This window comes from Zosterops lateralis (genome assembly GCF_965231275.1).
Source record: "Zosterops lateralis genome assembly, chromosome: 8".
In the NCBI taxonomy this organism is placed as follows: Eukaryota; Metazoa; Chordata; class Aves; order Passeriformes; family Zosteropidae; genus Zosterops; species Zosterops lateralis.
Genome location: NC_139768.1, coordinates 32,235,593 through 32,250,480, shown reverse-complemented (window position 1 = coordinate 32,250,480; position 14,888 = coordinate 32,235,593). Strand labels below are relative to the sequence as shown.

General features: G+C 50.2%; 1 protein-coding gene across 1 annotated transcript in view; it reads left to right on the top strand.

The window, feature by feature from the left end:
* Positions 1-4,793: 4,793 nt before the first annotated feature.
* RNLS (renalase, FAD dependent amine oxidase) overlaps positions 4,794-14,888 on the top strand; it is a gene marked incomplete at its 5' end in the record, with an annotated part of 54,283 nt that continues 44,188 nt past the window's right edge. The window contains 4 exons of the mRNA XM_083866104.1: positions 4,794-4,905; positions 5,031-5,127; positions 5,761-5,903; positions 6,546-6,704. Coding sequence (XP_083722230.1) covers positions 4,794-4,905; positions 5,031-5,127; positions 5,761-5,903; positions 6,546-6,704 — 511 coding nt within the window. The remainder of the gene's footprint in view (positions 4,906-5,030; positions 5,128-5,760; positions 5,904-6,545; positions 6,705-14,888) is intronic.

Here is a 14,888-nt window from a genome sequence, read left to right as displayed (position 1 = left end):
AAAAATTGGGCTGGACCAACTTCCAGAACCGACCCCGCAAACCAGATTCTGGTCCCCTGTTCTGAGGCAAGCATGGGCTGTAAGTGCCACTCGCAGCCACATTTAGACCCGGCTTTACCCATCCTTTTCCCACACTCACCTGCCCAGAAGTGAAGGCAGTCAGGCCAGCTGAGGGGTGGCACAGCTCCTGCAGGAGGAGCCGGGGAGATGTCAGCCCCTGGAGAGGATGGGCAGTGCAGGGAAGAGATGCCCAGCCCGGAGGAGATGGACATGTGGCACACAGCAGTGTCAGGGAATGGGTTCTCACCCCTGGCTGGTGTACGGAGCAGTGCTCTGCACCCCTCTGGAGACAGCCCTATTTGAACTGGCTGCAGGGTGGGGTGGCAAGTGTAAACACACTGGGACAAAGAACATATAAATCATTAGATAACAACACAATTTAGAAAGTGTAGTTACCCACAATTTGTTTGTGGAGGCTGGTTAAATACTGTTTAGGCAGAGTCAAATGACCTGGACATTTGGAGGTGATTTCCATTGATAAAATGGTTTAATTGGTATTACTGAAGAAAGTTTACACCTTCCCATTTCAGTGGTGGTTTTATTTATTTGTTACAAGAGACATAATTAAGCTACTACAAGGAAAGATCAAAGTCTAAAATAGATTTCCAGTAGCTGTGATTTAGAAATGATGATGCTTCTTGTGAGATGCCACGTGTGAGATGGAGATTAAATCCCAGGCAACGGACTGAAAACATGTGTACTGGGTCAGGCTGGAATGGAGTTCCCTTTCTTCATAGCACAGGGATGGGACTCAGCCAAGTTGCCATAGCAACACTCCCTACCTTATCTATCCCTCCACCCAGTTTTCTCACTTCTGCTCTTCCAGTTCCCTCCACCTGCCCCACTTTGGGGTGGGGGATGGAGCTGTGCCAGCCCGCCACAACATCCTTGTTCTTCACACCCTCACAGGAAGGTATGAGGTGCTTTATCCTACAGGTGTCCTGCCAACAGGGAGAGTGATCCCTTTTCATCACCTGTGCCAGGGCTGGGGCTGCCTCCTGCCCTTCCTTCCTAGATTGTTTTGCTTTGGAATTGCGGTGAAAGGTCAGTAGGGAAAGGTGTTTTCTGTCTGTCAGCCAGGAATGGCCCTGAGATGTGTCCAAGGCATGCACCTAGATTTGTCAGTTTGTCCCACTTCTATAATCACACAGTGGAACAGGGGTTTGTAAGGTAGAGGCTTGGAGGTAAAGGGTGACTTTGTTTTTGGGGTACCGAAGCCACACTCCTCCGAGTAAGACACCTCTGGCTTTCACCTTCTTAGAAAACAGATGATGGAAATCTACACTCCAGGGAAAGGGCAGAGCAGCTCTGGTCACACTCATCTGGAGGCACTGGAAGGGGCAAGAGGAAGGCTGCACCCAAAAGAGTCCTGTAGCACTTGAAGAGCAGGACATTGTCATAGGTCTTACAAGGTGCTCCGGCCTCCCAAGGGTCATGTGCAGCTCCTGCTGAAGCTCCACCACTGTAGAGGCTGAACGGGATCAAGGGGAGTCCCATGAACTTCATTGCATGGCCAGACCCAGTAAACTCAACTCCATCCATCTCCTGCTGCAGGGTTGCTGGCAGTTTGTCACCCTCTCTGGGTCATCTTCACATCCCTCTCACCCGGCACTCCAGAACTGGACATGGCATCCTCCCTTGCACCAAATGGCAGGGGTGACAACAGCCAGGTGTCCCCTTGTCCCCTCCTGTGGCCCAGGTTGTGGCTCTCCATCCTTGCAGGGAGAGTTGTTGGCTCATACCCAGTTAGGTGCCCGCCACCCTTCCCAGGCAATTTCCAGTAAGGCTGTTGTGCCACAGCTTCTGATCAGTGTCCCCATGCCTTGCCCTCATCCAGGGCCGCCTGCCACCAGCACATACTTCATGTAGGTGTTTAGCCTCAAAGCAGGAACGTGTCACACACATCAGAGTTCTCACCCAACTCCTGCAGCCCTCTCTTGCATCACTCCTGCTTTCTCTGCTGGCAGTCCTCACGTGTTCATCAGGTGAGCACAGAGCTTTTTCCATTGCAGTAGAAACTTCAGCACTGCCCATTGTGCTCAAGTTCAATCATCAAGTTTTCAGTAAAATTACTGCCAAGGATTCTGCCTTAATTCTTGGTGTTTCTCTTTTGGCCTCAACCCTTTATTTGTAATAATGTCTTAATACTCTTCCACATCTAACAGGTGTTAGAAAGCATTTAAAGGAGATGATGGTGAAGGGTCTGGAGGGCCACCAGGGCCTGGCTGAGGTCACTTGGTTTGTTCAGCTGGGGCAGAGCACACTGAGGTCAGACCTCCCTGGGGGCTGCAGCTCCTCCTGAGGGCAGCTCTGATCTCTGCTCTCTGTGACAGAGACAGGACCCAGGGAACAGCTGGAGCTGTGCCAGGTGGGTTTAGGTTGGATATCAGGGAAAGGTTCTTCCCCCAGAGGGTGCTGGCACTGCCCAGGCTCCCCAGGGAATGGGCACGGCCCTGAGGCTGCCAGAGCTTCACACAGGGTGGGATTGTTGGGTGTCTGTGCAGGGCCAGGAGTTGGACTGATGAGCCCTGTGGGTCCCTTCCAGCTCAGGATATTCTCTGGTTCTATGACTGTGAGACTGCTTTCCTATCTGCTTCTACATGTAAGAGACTCTGCTGGACTCACTGGCGTGCTGAGCTGGCAGTGAGAATCCAGGTGACCACTCAGTGCCATCAGCCATTCCCAGCACATCTCCCACACATTAGGTGGTCAGAACCATTAGGTGGTCAGTTGGCCAAATATTTATGTGCTTTGAGAAATCTCCTGTTCACAAAAACACAAACAAATGGTGGTGACAATCCCCTGCCCAGCCAGGTAGAAGTACAACCCACAGGTCCTCTGGGAGACAGCAGAATCTGGAGGGAGGGATCCACAGCAGGCAGGGAATGGGACAAGGTGCCAACTCTGCAGGAGGTGCTGAGGAGGGGACACAACCTCCTGAGGCTTCTTTCCAGGGCAACAAAGTCAAGAAGAGAAAAACCTTCCACCAAAGGGGAATCCACAGCTGTAAACTCTTACATGTTGGACAATCAGTTTAACAGTCAAACTTTTTTCTTAAAAAAGGTCCCAGAACGAGCACATGACTGCCCCACAACACATGGGAAGGGGAGACAGGAGCTCCCACCTCTCTGCAGGAAGTGCCTGTTAAACAACACCTGCCCTGAGGCCAGCTCGGAGCTCCCTTTGAAGAGGAGCAGCACCAACACATGCCTGCAAGCAGCTCTGTGGAGCTTCATACCGATCTGTTGCTAAACACCTCTGCCAAAGTGTCGGGTTCTGGTGTCCCCCATACCACAACGATCCTATCACAAGTTTTTGGAAACAGTTTCTCTCACCCACGCAGCTGGGTAAGGGTAGCAACCCAGATCCTTCCCCCAGCTGCCCACTCTCAGGGCTCTCAGGACGGGAGTTTGTTTTCCTGGGGCAGAGGCATTGCACACAAAGTCACCACCCCTCAGCACTATTTGCTCTGGGCCCAGCATCCCACTTTCCTCACACCGAGCCCTGGCTCCTTGCAAAACATCGGCCAGCTGTTGGAGACGATCCAGCAGCACCTTCTGGAAGGTGTCACATCCCCCTGCAGTTCCTGCCGTGCAGCACCTCCAGGTGGGCAGGATTCGATACGGCAGAAGCTGCTCAGTAAGGGTGGCTCAGACCCAGCTCCGGAGCATGCCTGGACCATTGGCAGGTGTGTGTGACACAGGTGTGTGTGACACGGGGTGTGTGACACAGGGGTGTCTGTGTGTGTATAGGTGTGTGCATACAGGGGTGTGTGCGTACAGGTGTGCATATACAGGTGTGTGCCGAGCACAGGTGTGTGCACAGGTGTGCCCGCACAGAGGTGTGTGCCCAGGTGTGTGCCCAGCCGTGTGTGTACAGGTGTGCCCGTACAGAGGTGTGTGCCCAGGTGTGTGCCCAGCCGTGTGTGTACAGGTGTGCCCGTACAGAGGTGTCTGCCCAGGTGTGTGCCCAGCACAGGTGTGTGCCCAGCCGTGTGTGTACAGGTGTGCCCATACAGAGATGTCTGCCCAGGTGTGTGCCCAGCACAGGTGTGTGCCCAGCCGTGTGTGTACAGGTGTGCCCGTACAGAGGTGTCTGCCCAGGTGTGTGCCCAGCACAGGTGTGTGCCCAGCCGTGTGTGTACAGGTGTGCCCGTACAGAGGTGTGTGCCCAGCACGGGTGTGTGCCCAGCCGTGTGTGTACAGGTGTGCCCGTACAGAGGTGTGTGCCCAGCACGGGTGTGTGCCCAGCCGTGTGTGTACAGGTGTGCCCGTACAGAGGTGTGTGCCCAGGTGTGAGCCCAGCCCGGGTGTGTGCCCAGGTGTGCCCGTACAGAGGTGTGTGCCCAGATGTGTCCAGGTGTGTGCCCAGGTGTGAGCCCAGGTGTGTGCCCAGCACGGGTGTGTGCCCAGGTGTGCCCGTACAGAGGTGTGTTCCCAGGTGTGTGCCCAGGAGGGGTGTGTGCCCAGGTGTGAGCCCAGCCGTGTGTACAAAGCTGTGTGTGTACAGGTGTGCCCGTACAGAGGTGTGTGCCCAGGTGTGTGCCCAGCCGTGTGTGCACAGGTGTGCCCGTACAGAGGTGTGTGCCCAGCACGGGTGTGCCCGCTGGTTCCTGTGGGCGTGGCCTAGTCCGCGCCCGCCCATGGGCGTGGCTCAGCAGGGGGCGCGGCGGCGCGAGAGGCCCCGCCCCCCGGGGGCGTGTCGGGCCCGTGCGGGTGTGGGGCGCGGCGGCCATGGCGCGGGTGCTGGTGGTGGGCGCGGGGCTGACGGGCGCGGCGGGCGCGGCGCTGCTGCGCGGGGCCCCGCGGGGACAAGTGGCCGTCTGGGACAAGGCGCGGGGCGCAGGTGGGTCCGGCGGGGGCGGGGGTGCGTGCGGGCCCCGGGGCTGGCGCGGCCCGCGTCCCGCGCGGTGCGTGCCGCGTGCGGGGCGGTGTTGGTGTCGCGGCGGTCACTGACCCGCTGTCGCGCAGGGGGCCGCATGAGCACCGCCCGCGCCGACCGCGGCAGCGCCGACCTGGGCGCGCAGTTCGTCACCTGCGAGCCGGAGCTTGCGGGGCCGCGGCTCAGGTGAGACCCGCCCCTTCCCGCCCCGGCGCCTCGGGCCCGGCCCGCTGGTCCCGCCCAGCCGCGGGTGGAGGCGCGGGGCCGGGAGGGTTTGGGGACACGGGGGGCCCCGCGGGTGGAGCTGGCCGCCTGCACGGGTGCCGTGCTTTGCCCCCGGCAGCGGGATGGCGGGGAGCAGGGCAGGGTTCGGGCCGGCAAACGCTGCTTTGCGATGGGAGCCGCGGGGACAGCTCACCGCACCCTGCGGGGACGGGCGGGCGGGGATGTAGCAGCGGTGCGAAAATGAGAAATCTGCTCGGAAAGCGGCGAGAAGGCAGGTGCATTTCGGGCACCTGTGTTCAGTGGCGGGAATATTCCTGCACTCGGCGGAGTTTGTGCTGGTGTTCAGGGCTAAGGGAGCTGCCGTACACTCCTGTTCCCCCGGGCCAGGCCGCTGACAGCTCCATCACAGGCAGCCTCGCTCGCAGGTAAAAGGCCTGGCCCAGTGCAATAGCAAGGCGGTTTGTTCTTTTATTGCTGCATTTGTGCATGACCTGCCTTGAAACGCAGCCTGTTACAATTCCAAAGTCAGGCTGGCCTTGACTTCGATTCTGGGAAACAGCGAGTTTTTACCCCTGTGTTTTTCTTCCTTTCCAGCTTCTATGAGGAGCTGGTGTCTGACGGCATCCTGCAGCCACTGGCGGCTCCCGTGGAGGGAATGGTGGTGAGAGAAGGCTCCCGAAATTACGTGGCACCCCAGGGCATCTCCTCGGTTGTCAAGTACTACTTAAAACAGTCAGGTAATGCTTTTGGATGCCTTTGTGTGAAGGGAAGGGTTTTAATGGTTGTGATTTTGGCGGTGCCTTTGAAGGATCTTTCGAATTTAAATCCCTGATGAGGATGTTTAAGTTCCTCGTTGGTTTATGTGTGTCTGGAAGTTGCTTGGGTGGATAAACGTGTCTGTGAGCTCTGTGAGTTTCCAAGTCCTGCGGGTATAAAAGTCTCTATACAAATAGAACATCTGCTGTGTAACTGGGGCCAGAGGGGTGAGCTGCACCCTGTGTTTTGGAGACAGGATGTGAGCCTGCTGGGTGGAAAGTCCTTTGGAAAAGGAGTTTAAAGTTTCTAACTACTACTACCTTCGGTGTCGTGTGGCAGAACCACGTGTAGAGCTCAGTGACTAATTTAACCCTGTTTAGAAAAGTTTCAGCCGTGAGAGTAGTCAAGCTTTGATCCTTCCATGTGATTGTTTTCATATTTTATTTTTTTTTTTACCAGCAGTTTTATTTAAATTCTAATCTTGTAAAAAATTAGCAATGTTCCTGCCCTCTGGCAGTGGGAAGCCATTCCCTCCTGTTCTGTCATTCCATCCCTTGTGAATAACTCTCCCTCTCTCTGCATTTTCCCTCTGGAATTCACTGCTACACTCTCGTTCCCCACAGGTGCAGACGTGTCCTATGGGCAGCACGTCACTCACATCTCCCTGCGGAATGGGAGGTGGGAAGTCTCCAGGAAATCAGGGCCCCCGGAGCAGTTTGATGTGGTGATTCTCACCATGCCTGTCCCACAGATCCTCCAGCTGCAAGGTGACATTGTGAGCTGTAAGTCCAGACCTCGAAATCGCAGGTGGCTAATTTACAATAACATTTGAGCATCTTGTGAAGCAAAAAACAACACTCAGCAGTCTGAGCTGCTTAATTATCCCATCAGGATAGGGTGGGAAATTATAAGAGGTGGCTGATTTCAAGGCCATACATGTGTTGTGTGACCAGTAACACCTTGACAGCATAAATATCTAAATAGATGAGTCAGTTCTGAATCTGATCTTTAATTTTTTTTGCTGGCTTCTAAATCAGGGCCTGTCTTTGTGCAGCTTGCAAATAGTTACTGAATTGGACAAGTTTTCTTGAGCGTTTCTGTAAAGAGAAGTATTTTCACTACAACCTTTGATTTTAAGCTTTGTGCCTAAGCAGGTAAATATTCTGTAAGAACCGGACTTCTCTGCTAGTTGCTGTTTTGTGAGGCCTTCCATTTTCCCTGTTGCTTTACACTGGAAAATAATGGTGGATCTGGCCCATCCTGTTGTTACTGAGGTGGTCTGGTTAATAGCGAAAGAAATAAAAATAGAATAAGAGATAGCATTGAAAATAGAAGAAAAGAAAAGTCGAGGGAGCGTTTTTTCAGAGCTTCCTCTAGTTTCTGCTAGTCTGCATCTCGAGGCCTTCTCCAACTGGCATTGATGGCTTTGCAAATAGTTTTTCTTGGGGTAATTAAATCCTTTCCTGTCCAGAAAGCAGGCAGCTCCCCTTCAGAAGATGTAATTAAGGTGAACAGTTCATTTCACTTGCTCTTGGGAGAGCTGGAGCTGTCAGATGCTTCCCACAAGATCCTCTCTTCGTATTCTGTGTAAGTGCAGCATTGACTTTTATCTGAGGAAATCCAGCAAGTTTTGTCTTCTCCTCCCCTTTCTCCTGTTTCCCTTCCCCTCTCTGCCTGTTCCCTGTGTGAGACCAGCCTCCAGATGTCCATCCAGCTGTCAGTTCTGCATCTCAGGCAGCAGAGGACTGACTCCCCCTGTCACAGAGTTCCTTGGCATTGGAGCCATGGACATCTTTACTCCTGTTTCTTTAGGCTGACAACTAAGGGGGGGGGGATAGATGAAGAGGGTGTTTCAGAGACTGAGCAGGGTGTAGTTTCAGATCTATTTGACCTTACAGAGGGTCAGGTGCATCACTGTGTGTCTAAATCTCAGCCTTGTTTTGGCTGCACGTCAGAGAGCCGAGTTCTGCTGGCAGAGGCGGGAACTTTTCCTGGATTCATCTCACTTGGGATTTAAGATGCAATTTCATGACAGCTCCTGAAAGTAAGAGGCATTCTCTGCCCTCCACACTGACACTTTTTAGTCATTTTTGTGCCTTGGTCTCCCAAATCCAGGGACAACACCCAGCGGTTCTGACAGGAGCCATGTTTGTGCACTCCCGGTAGCGATTCCAGCTGCTCCTGGAAGGGGAGGTTCCTGCTGCCTGTTGGAAACTTCCCTCTGGCTGCCACTGCTGGTGAGAGCTCCTATTGCTCGTGGGATGGAACAGGAGATGTGCAGGGCTGGAGGAAGGGGAGGGCTTCCTCCTGTGTGGCCAGCAAGGGTCACGTGTGGCCACAGCGGGCCAGCAGCTTAAAATGAAGGGGACAGGATTTTGGGAATAGAGCTGCCTTCCCTGCTGGCCTGGAAGGCCCTGATAATATAGAACAAGGACTCTCGAGCTGAATGAAAGATGTGCCTGGGCAGTGTTAATTTCAACTGCTGCTGTGGTTTGGGATGAGGGGTGTTAAAGCAGCGAGTTTTGGCTGTTCCTGCTCTGCCTTTTAGCCTTTACTGCCTCAATGTAACATCCCTGCTTTGGCAGCTTCTTCATCAGGGACATTTATGGGTTAAAACCTCTCCCATATTCCCCCTGGTCTCCCTTCACTTGCTGGGGGTTGAAGTGCTTGACTGGGAACCTGTGCCAGGGCCCTCTTGAGCCCCTTGGGTATAACTGGGCTCCCAGTTCAAAGCCAGATGAAGTTTTAAATGGCTTGTGCGGAGATTTTTCTGGCATTAATGTGTGGATCAAGGCTGCAGGAGAGGAGAAGGAGCAAAGGAACAGCTGGGTGGAGCAGGGGATGCTTTGATCCATTAGTGATGAGGGTTGGAATTAGGCTTTGACATTTGTGTGTAAAAGAGCCTGAGTTGGAGAGTTCAAATGACTTGCCAGAGGTGGGAATTTACCTCTCCAGGAATTCACCATTTTCCTGTTTAAGGGAGGAGGTCTTCTGCCCCCCCCCCCCCCCCACCCCACCCCCCCCCCCCCCCGTTTTTTTTTAAACAGTTTTTACTTGTTTACATGATATTCAGAAAATCAATATTTGGAAATAACCTCTCAATTTTCATTTTCAATAGCAAAGTTGCTGTTTTAATACTCAAACTCGGCAGACTAAACTAGACAGGATAGTTTTTGTGTCCTTTAACCTCTTAGATGAGCCTGAACATGATGTCATTGTGAAACCGTGTGCATTTAGGAGACAGAATTAAGTGGCCTTTGGCAGCCTAAAATTACCATTTTATATGGGCTGTGTGAAAAATTAATGTTCCAGATTACTTCTCTGGTGAGAGAAAAGCCAAGTCTTAGATTAATAGAGAGGTTAGTGTGTAAACATACCTAATTTTTAAAAATAGATATAAAATAAATACTGTAATAAATAGTGTGTGTATATATATGCATATAATTCACCTTAATTTTCAACCTTCAGTTATTCTTTCTACAATTATCACACCCAAACAGCTGCAGCAGTTGCATATTTAGCAGCAGCAGAGACAGAAGTACTTCCAGCATGACTTCCAGTAGCTGCTAAATAAAGGGTTAATTCCTTGCAACATGTTTGGAACAACAATAGGTGGCAGCAATCGATCGGTGTTCGGGACATTCAGCTTGAATAACCAAATTAAATTTATTGCACTGATTTGGGCTTTGCATATTCTGGTAGTAAAATACTGGGGTTATGCAGAAGATAGAAGGGGATAAACGTTTCTAATGTTTCTGAGGTTTGTAATGTCAATTTGAGGAAAGGAATAAATTTACTTAAAAGTAAGATGTTTGCAAATGGAAGGACAAGATTTTGCAAATGTTCATTGTCTCACAGTGTTTCAAAGGTTATACAGGCTGCTGATGTTAGAAAAATCCTAGATTTACATCGGAGATTCAATATGATCACTGAGCAATGTAGTTCTTTCTGTGCATTTTCAGATCAGTTGGAGAAGCCTTATCAGTTCTGCTTTTAAATTTAAGGCATTTGGCAACATGGCAATTTAAGGTTGCAGTGATTTGCAGTAGCTTTTTTTATTTTTTATTTGTATGTTCAGAATGTTTTCATTATGTTGCTTTCCCTGGAATTTCAAATTACAGTTCTGCATGTTTAAGCTGCTAATAAAACAGGATGGCTTGGCTTTTGTTTCGAGCCTGACCTATTTTTTTTTTCCATCTGTGTGAATGTCCCACATGTTTTAAATAATACAAGCTGATGAGAAGATACAAGTGAAATAGGGCTGTATTTGCGTGGGAAGGCTTTATAATGTGAGTTAGGAAAGCACAACTCTGATAATTTTTCACGACTCACAAGTCCTCGCTGAGTGAATGTGTTTATTTTTGGATAGCATGATGATAAATTCGGAATTCACTGGTTCCAGTTCCAGGCAATCTAAGCAGGGCTTATCCAGCTTGGAGCTCTCATTACCTAACAGATCTGAAATGTCCAGTGTAAACATGTACACTGATTTGTTAGTTGCTTATCAGGGAGCTGAGGCCACAGTGTGGAAAATACTTGGGCTTTCTGGAGACACGAGGAGTTCTTGGTTGTGGTCCTTTTAAAACCTGTCCCTCTTCTGGCTCCAGAACACCCAGCACTGCCTGAGGCTGTGGCAGTGGAAGGGTCTGTGGTAAATTTGGGTGATGCCCTTGGGTGGGCATGTCAGAGGTGATGGCTGTGTTATCAGCAGAGCATGGAGCATCCCTGTGCAGGAGACCTCCTGCCCTGTGGGGTTCTGTGAGCAGGATTCAGCCCCTGGGCTGGGGCTGGCACTGGGGTGAGCTGTTCCTGCGTCCCGGGCCAGTCCCTGTGTCCCCCTCTGCTGGCACCTCTGCCCCTGGCCTTTACTGCAGAGTTTTGGACCCTCCTATGAGGAGATCTGGCTCACCACTCCAGCAGGGGGATTTCTGTCACACAATCCCAGAAGGGTTTGGGTTGGAAGGACCTTAAAAACCACCCCCTGCCCTGGGCAGGGACACCTTCCACTATCCCAGGCTGCTCCAAGCCCCAGTGTCCAGCCTGGCCTTGGACACTGCCAGAGATGGGGCAGTCACAGCTGCTCTGGGCAACCTATGTCAGGGCCTCCCACCCTCAGAGGGAACAATTCCTTCCTAATATCCCATCCAGCCCTACTTTCTTCCAATTTGAAGCCATTCCCTCCTTGTCCTGGCACTCCAGGCCCTTAAAGAGTCTCCATCTTTTTTGTTGGCTCCTCCAGGCCCTGGAAGGCTGCAAGGAGATCTCACCCCAAAGCTTCTCCTCTCCAGGCTGAACAACCTCAGCCTTTCCTCCCAGCAGAGCTGCTCCATCCCTGGGATCATCCCCTCCTTTGAGAGGTGGTTGTTCTCCTGGTGGAGGGTTTGGCTTTGCAATGGTGGGACTGGCAGGAGGGAGGTGGGGAGGAGAAGGTGGCCCTGCACACCTGGGGAGGAGGAGCAGCTGCCACCAGAACCTCTCTGCCAGCCCTCAGAGCTCCTCACTGCCTGCTGCAGCTCAGGTGTAGCCTCTCTGAGGGAGTACTTCTAAAAATAAAGGCTGCCAGAGCTGGAATTGCACATCAGGAAGAAAAAAAATCAAAGTATGCCGTGCATATTCTTCAGTGTGTGTTTGGCTTAGTCTGGTTTTTAGGTGTTTTTTTAAAAATATCTATAGTGCTTATAATGGGCTTATTCTGCAGTTATTGAGCACATTGGAAACCTATCAAACACGCTGATCCCAGTGACCCTCTCCATCTGGGAAGTGTGGGGATTAAACCCCACGTGTGCGAGCATGAGAGGTCTGGAAAGGAGAGTGAAATCCAATCTATATTAGATAAAGGGCTGCTTTGCATTTTGGTGTTGTCAGCTGAGGCTGCCTGCCTTGGGTGGAAAGCTGAAACTTTTGTTTGACAGATCTCAGGGTAAAACAGAAGGAAAAAAAGCCAGATGCAATTTGCTGGAAGAGCAAAATATGCAACTTCTTGTCTTCAGGCTTGGTTCCCACTGCATGGGAGCCCCTCCTTTGGCCAGACCAGGGTTCCAGCTCTTAAAAAGTAACCCTGCAGAGAGGATGAGTCCCTCTGTGTCACAGCATCACCTCTTAGTGCCTGGAGACGTGGCAAAAGCCTTTCCTCCAGCAGTCCCTGCTCCTGCCCCACCTCCAGCTGCACAACTGCCTGTGGGACCACAGGCACACAGTCCCCGCGCCCTTCCTCCCCCCCAAAAAAGGGTGGGGGAGTTATTTTTAGCAGGCTCAGTGGTGTGATCTTCAGTTCAGCATGTGGCCCACAGACTTGCTGGCACGTTCTGCTCTCCCAGCAAGGGTAGGGGAGCAGCTCAGGGGCCAGGCTGAGCCCTCGGAATGCTCGTGGTTCTGCGGTGAGAGTCCTGAGCTTGGGTTTCCTGTGCAGTCCCAGGAGGGATTTCAGAGCACCTGCACCTTAAACTGGCAGCAGATTGCACTGATTTAGCTGAGCTGGTTTAAAAAAAAAAAAAAAAAAAGTTATTTCTGATGTGTAAGGCTGCGCTGCTCTTGTGTGCTGACACTTCTAAGTCTGCCTGACGTGGCTGTTTGTAATTCCTTGAACCTGGATGTGCTTCTCTTTCTACCACTGCAGCCTGTGCTGATTTGGCAGGGTCCTTCAGCACCAGGGCACTTGGTCACAGACCTTTATCTGATGGTTCTTTAGCTCTTTTGTGTCATTCCAGCACCCAAAATAGAGAATGGGACCACAGGCATATTGGATCGGCTGAACATGAGCCCATGTGCACAAAGTATTTTTTCTAGATAATAAAGGTGATGGTATTTGAACACAGGACATACTTGGAACAGAACAAATAAATGCTCTGAAGTTTGTTTATCCCAACAATAAACACAGATACCTCTGAGTTTTTCCCAGTCTTTGGTTCTCTCCAGGGGTTATGTTCAGATGGAGAAATCTTTCCAAAGCTGCTTTTTGCCATGAGCCTAAAAGGAGGGAGGAGGAGCGGGGAAATGTTCCTGGCCAAAAAATGAGACCAAACTGAGTAATTCTGAAACTTCGTTATATATGTCCTCTGGGACATGTGTTTAATGAGCTGGTGGTTTCTGTGTTGTAGGAAGCTGAGATGTGCTATAAGATCTTATTCTTCAGGAAGTCAAATTTAAGGTGTTTTTCCCCAGCTTTGAATTTTCAGATCCTGAATCGAAGATGGTTTTGATGGTTGGTTTTGGGAAACAGTGATAATGTTATGTGTCACCTCTCCCTTTGAATAAAACCTTTTTTTTTTTTTTTAAGTTTTTCAGTTAGGGTTTTTTTTTTGTGGAAAAATGCGTTCGGAAAAGCTCTCCCTCCTTTCCCGTTACCAAACCTTCTGGGCACCCTTGAGAGAGAGAAATGGGCAAAGGTGACCACAGGCTGATTTGGACTTTACAGGCTTCTTTTTGCTGTGAAATCTGCCACTCAATCTATGGCTTTTATAGAGCTGAAAACCCTTGAAAAGTCTAGTGGAGGTTTGCAAGCAGTCTTTGCATTCAATTTCTTGCTTTGGGATTTATTTATTTTTTAGTGCTGCAATCAAATAGGCAGACAAAAGCCTTCCCTGGACAATGTTTTTTTAAATGTATTCTCATAGCTTAGGCAGTGCCTCTGGACTGGATGGGGTTTTGTGGATTTCTAGAGGATTTTTGAATAGTTGCTGGCCACTCCCATCACTGTAATTGAGACCATTCTTTGCAAGGATTATCTTTACCTCCTACGGACACGTCTGTGAACTTTCCAGTTATTTTTGTGGTCCACATCTGGATTAGACTGGGGGAGAAAAAATACTAATTTTAAACCTAATGAGGTTTTGGCTCTACTGAGTCAAACCTAAATTTTGCATGGAGCCTGCTGTCAGCTTTCCACGCTTGGCTTCATAATTTCCAAGAATGTTGGTGTGCTCTTGGATTAAAGAAGCCTTAGGAATATTTGCCCTCAGGCACCTTTTATAGAAATCAAGTTCTGTTCCTTTTCCTAAGCCATCAGATGAGATGTGATAGATGGTTTTGGATCTACCTGTGCTGCCTTGGAAGCCTGAGTTTACTGCTGATTGCCTTGCTCTTCCTTGGCGTTTTAATTCCGTCCTCTACCCACCTTGTCAGAGATACTCAGAGCGCTGTAACTATTTATTAAAAAAGAGAGAGCCCTGATAAACTCTGTTCAAGGACTGGTGTAATTTAGGAAATGGGATAGGCTGGTGAGAAATGAAGGTGTAGATTGGTCGCCTTTATTGACTTAGCTGATGAAGCACCTCCTGTTGTAGCAATGGACTCTGCTGCCACAAATTATTTCAAGTGTAAAGAACCTGCTGCCTCACTGGAATGGATTAAAGCTCTCTCTTCACTTGATTTATTTGACAGAACAAGGGACATGCAGATCAGGCTTTCCAGAGTCAGTCCTGATAAACCAGTGGCCTCCAGTTCTATTCCCAAAGTCATCCTTTAAAAGTGCAGCTCTGCCAAGATGTGGCTGAGTGGTGCAGAGGCACTGAGGCTGAGTGTACACCTCTCCATAAAGAAGGATTTACTGCTCTCTTCCCACTGGATTTATACTTCAGGGAGAATGGGGTGGATGCCTATGGAAATCCAGGAAAATAAATTTTATTCAGGGAACTGTGTGCAGGCAGCAAGTGCTTTGAGTGTCTCACAGGCTGTTAAGTGACTGCAGAACAGCAAGGTGGTGGTTTGGTTTGTAAAGCACAAAAGAAATAGATTTACTGTCTGTTTCCATGTCCATTTCTCTCTGGCACAGTAGGAGGTGTGTTCAGGAACACTGATGAGAAACCTTTTCATATATTCTGATTTAAGCCATGCCGGTTGCAAAACCAACACTCACATTTTCTAATGGAAATTATGCTCAAATCCAACTTAAAAGAAGGAAAAAATAGTAACTTTGAAATGACCACTTGTTTTCAAGTGGCTGAACTACAGCTAGGGTTTGTGCCCAA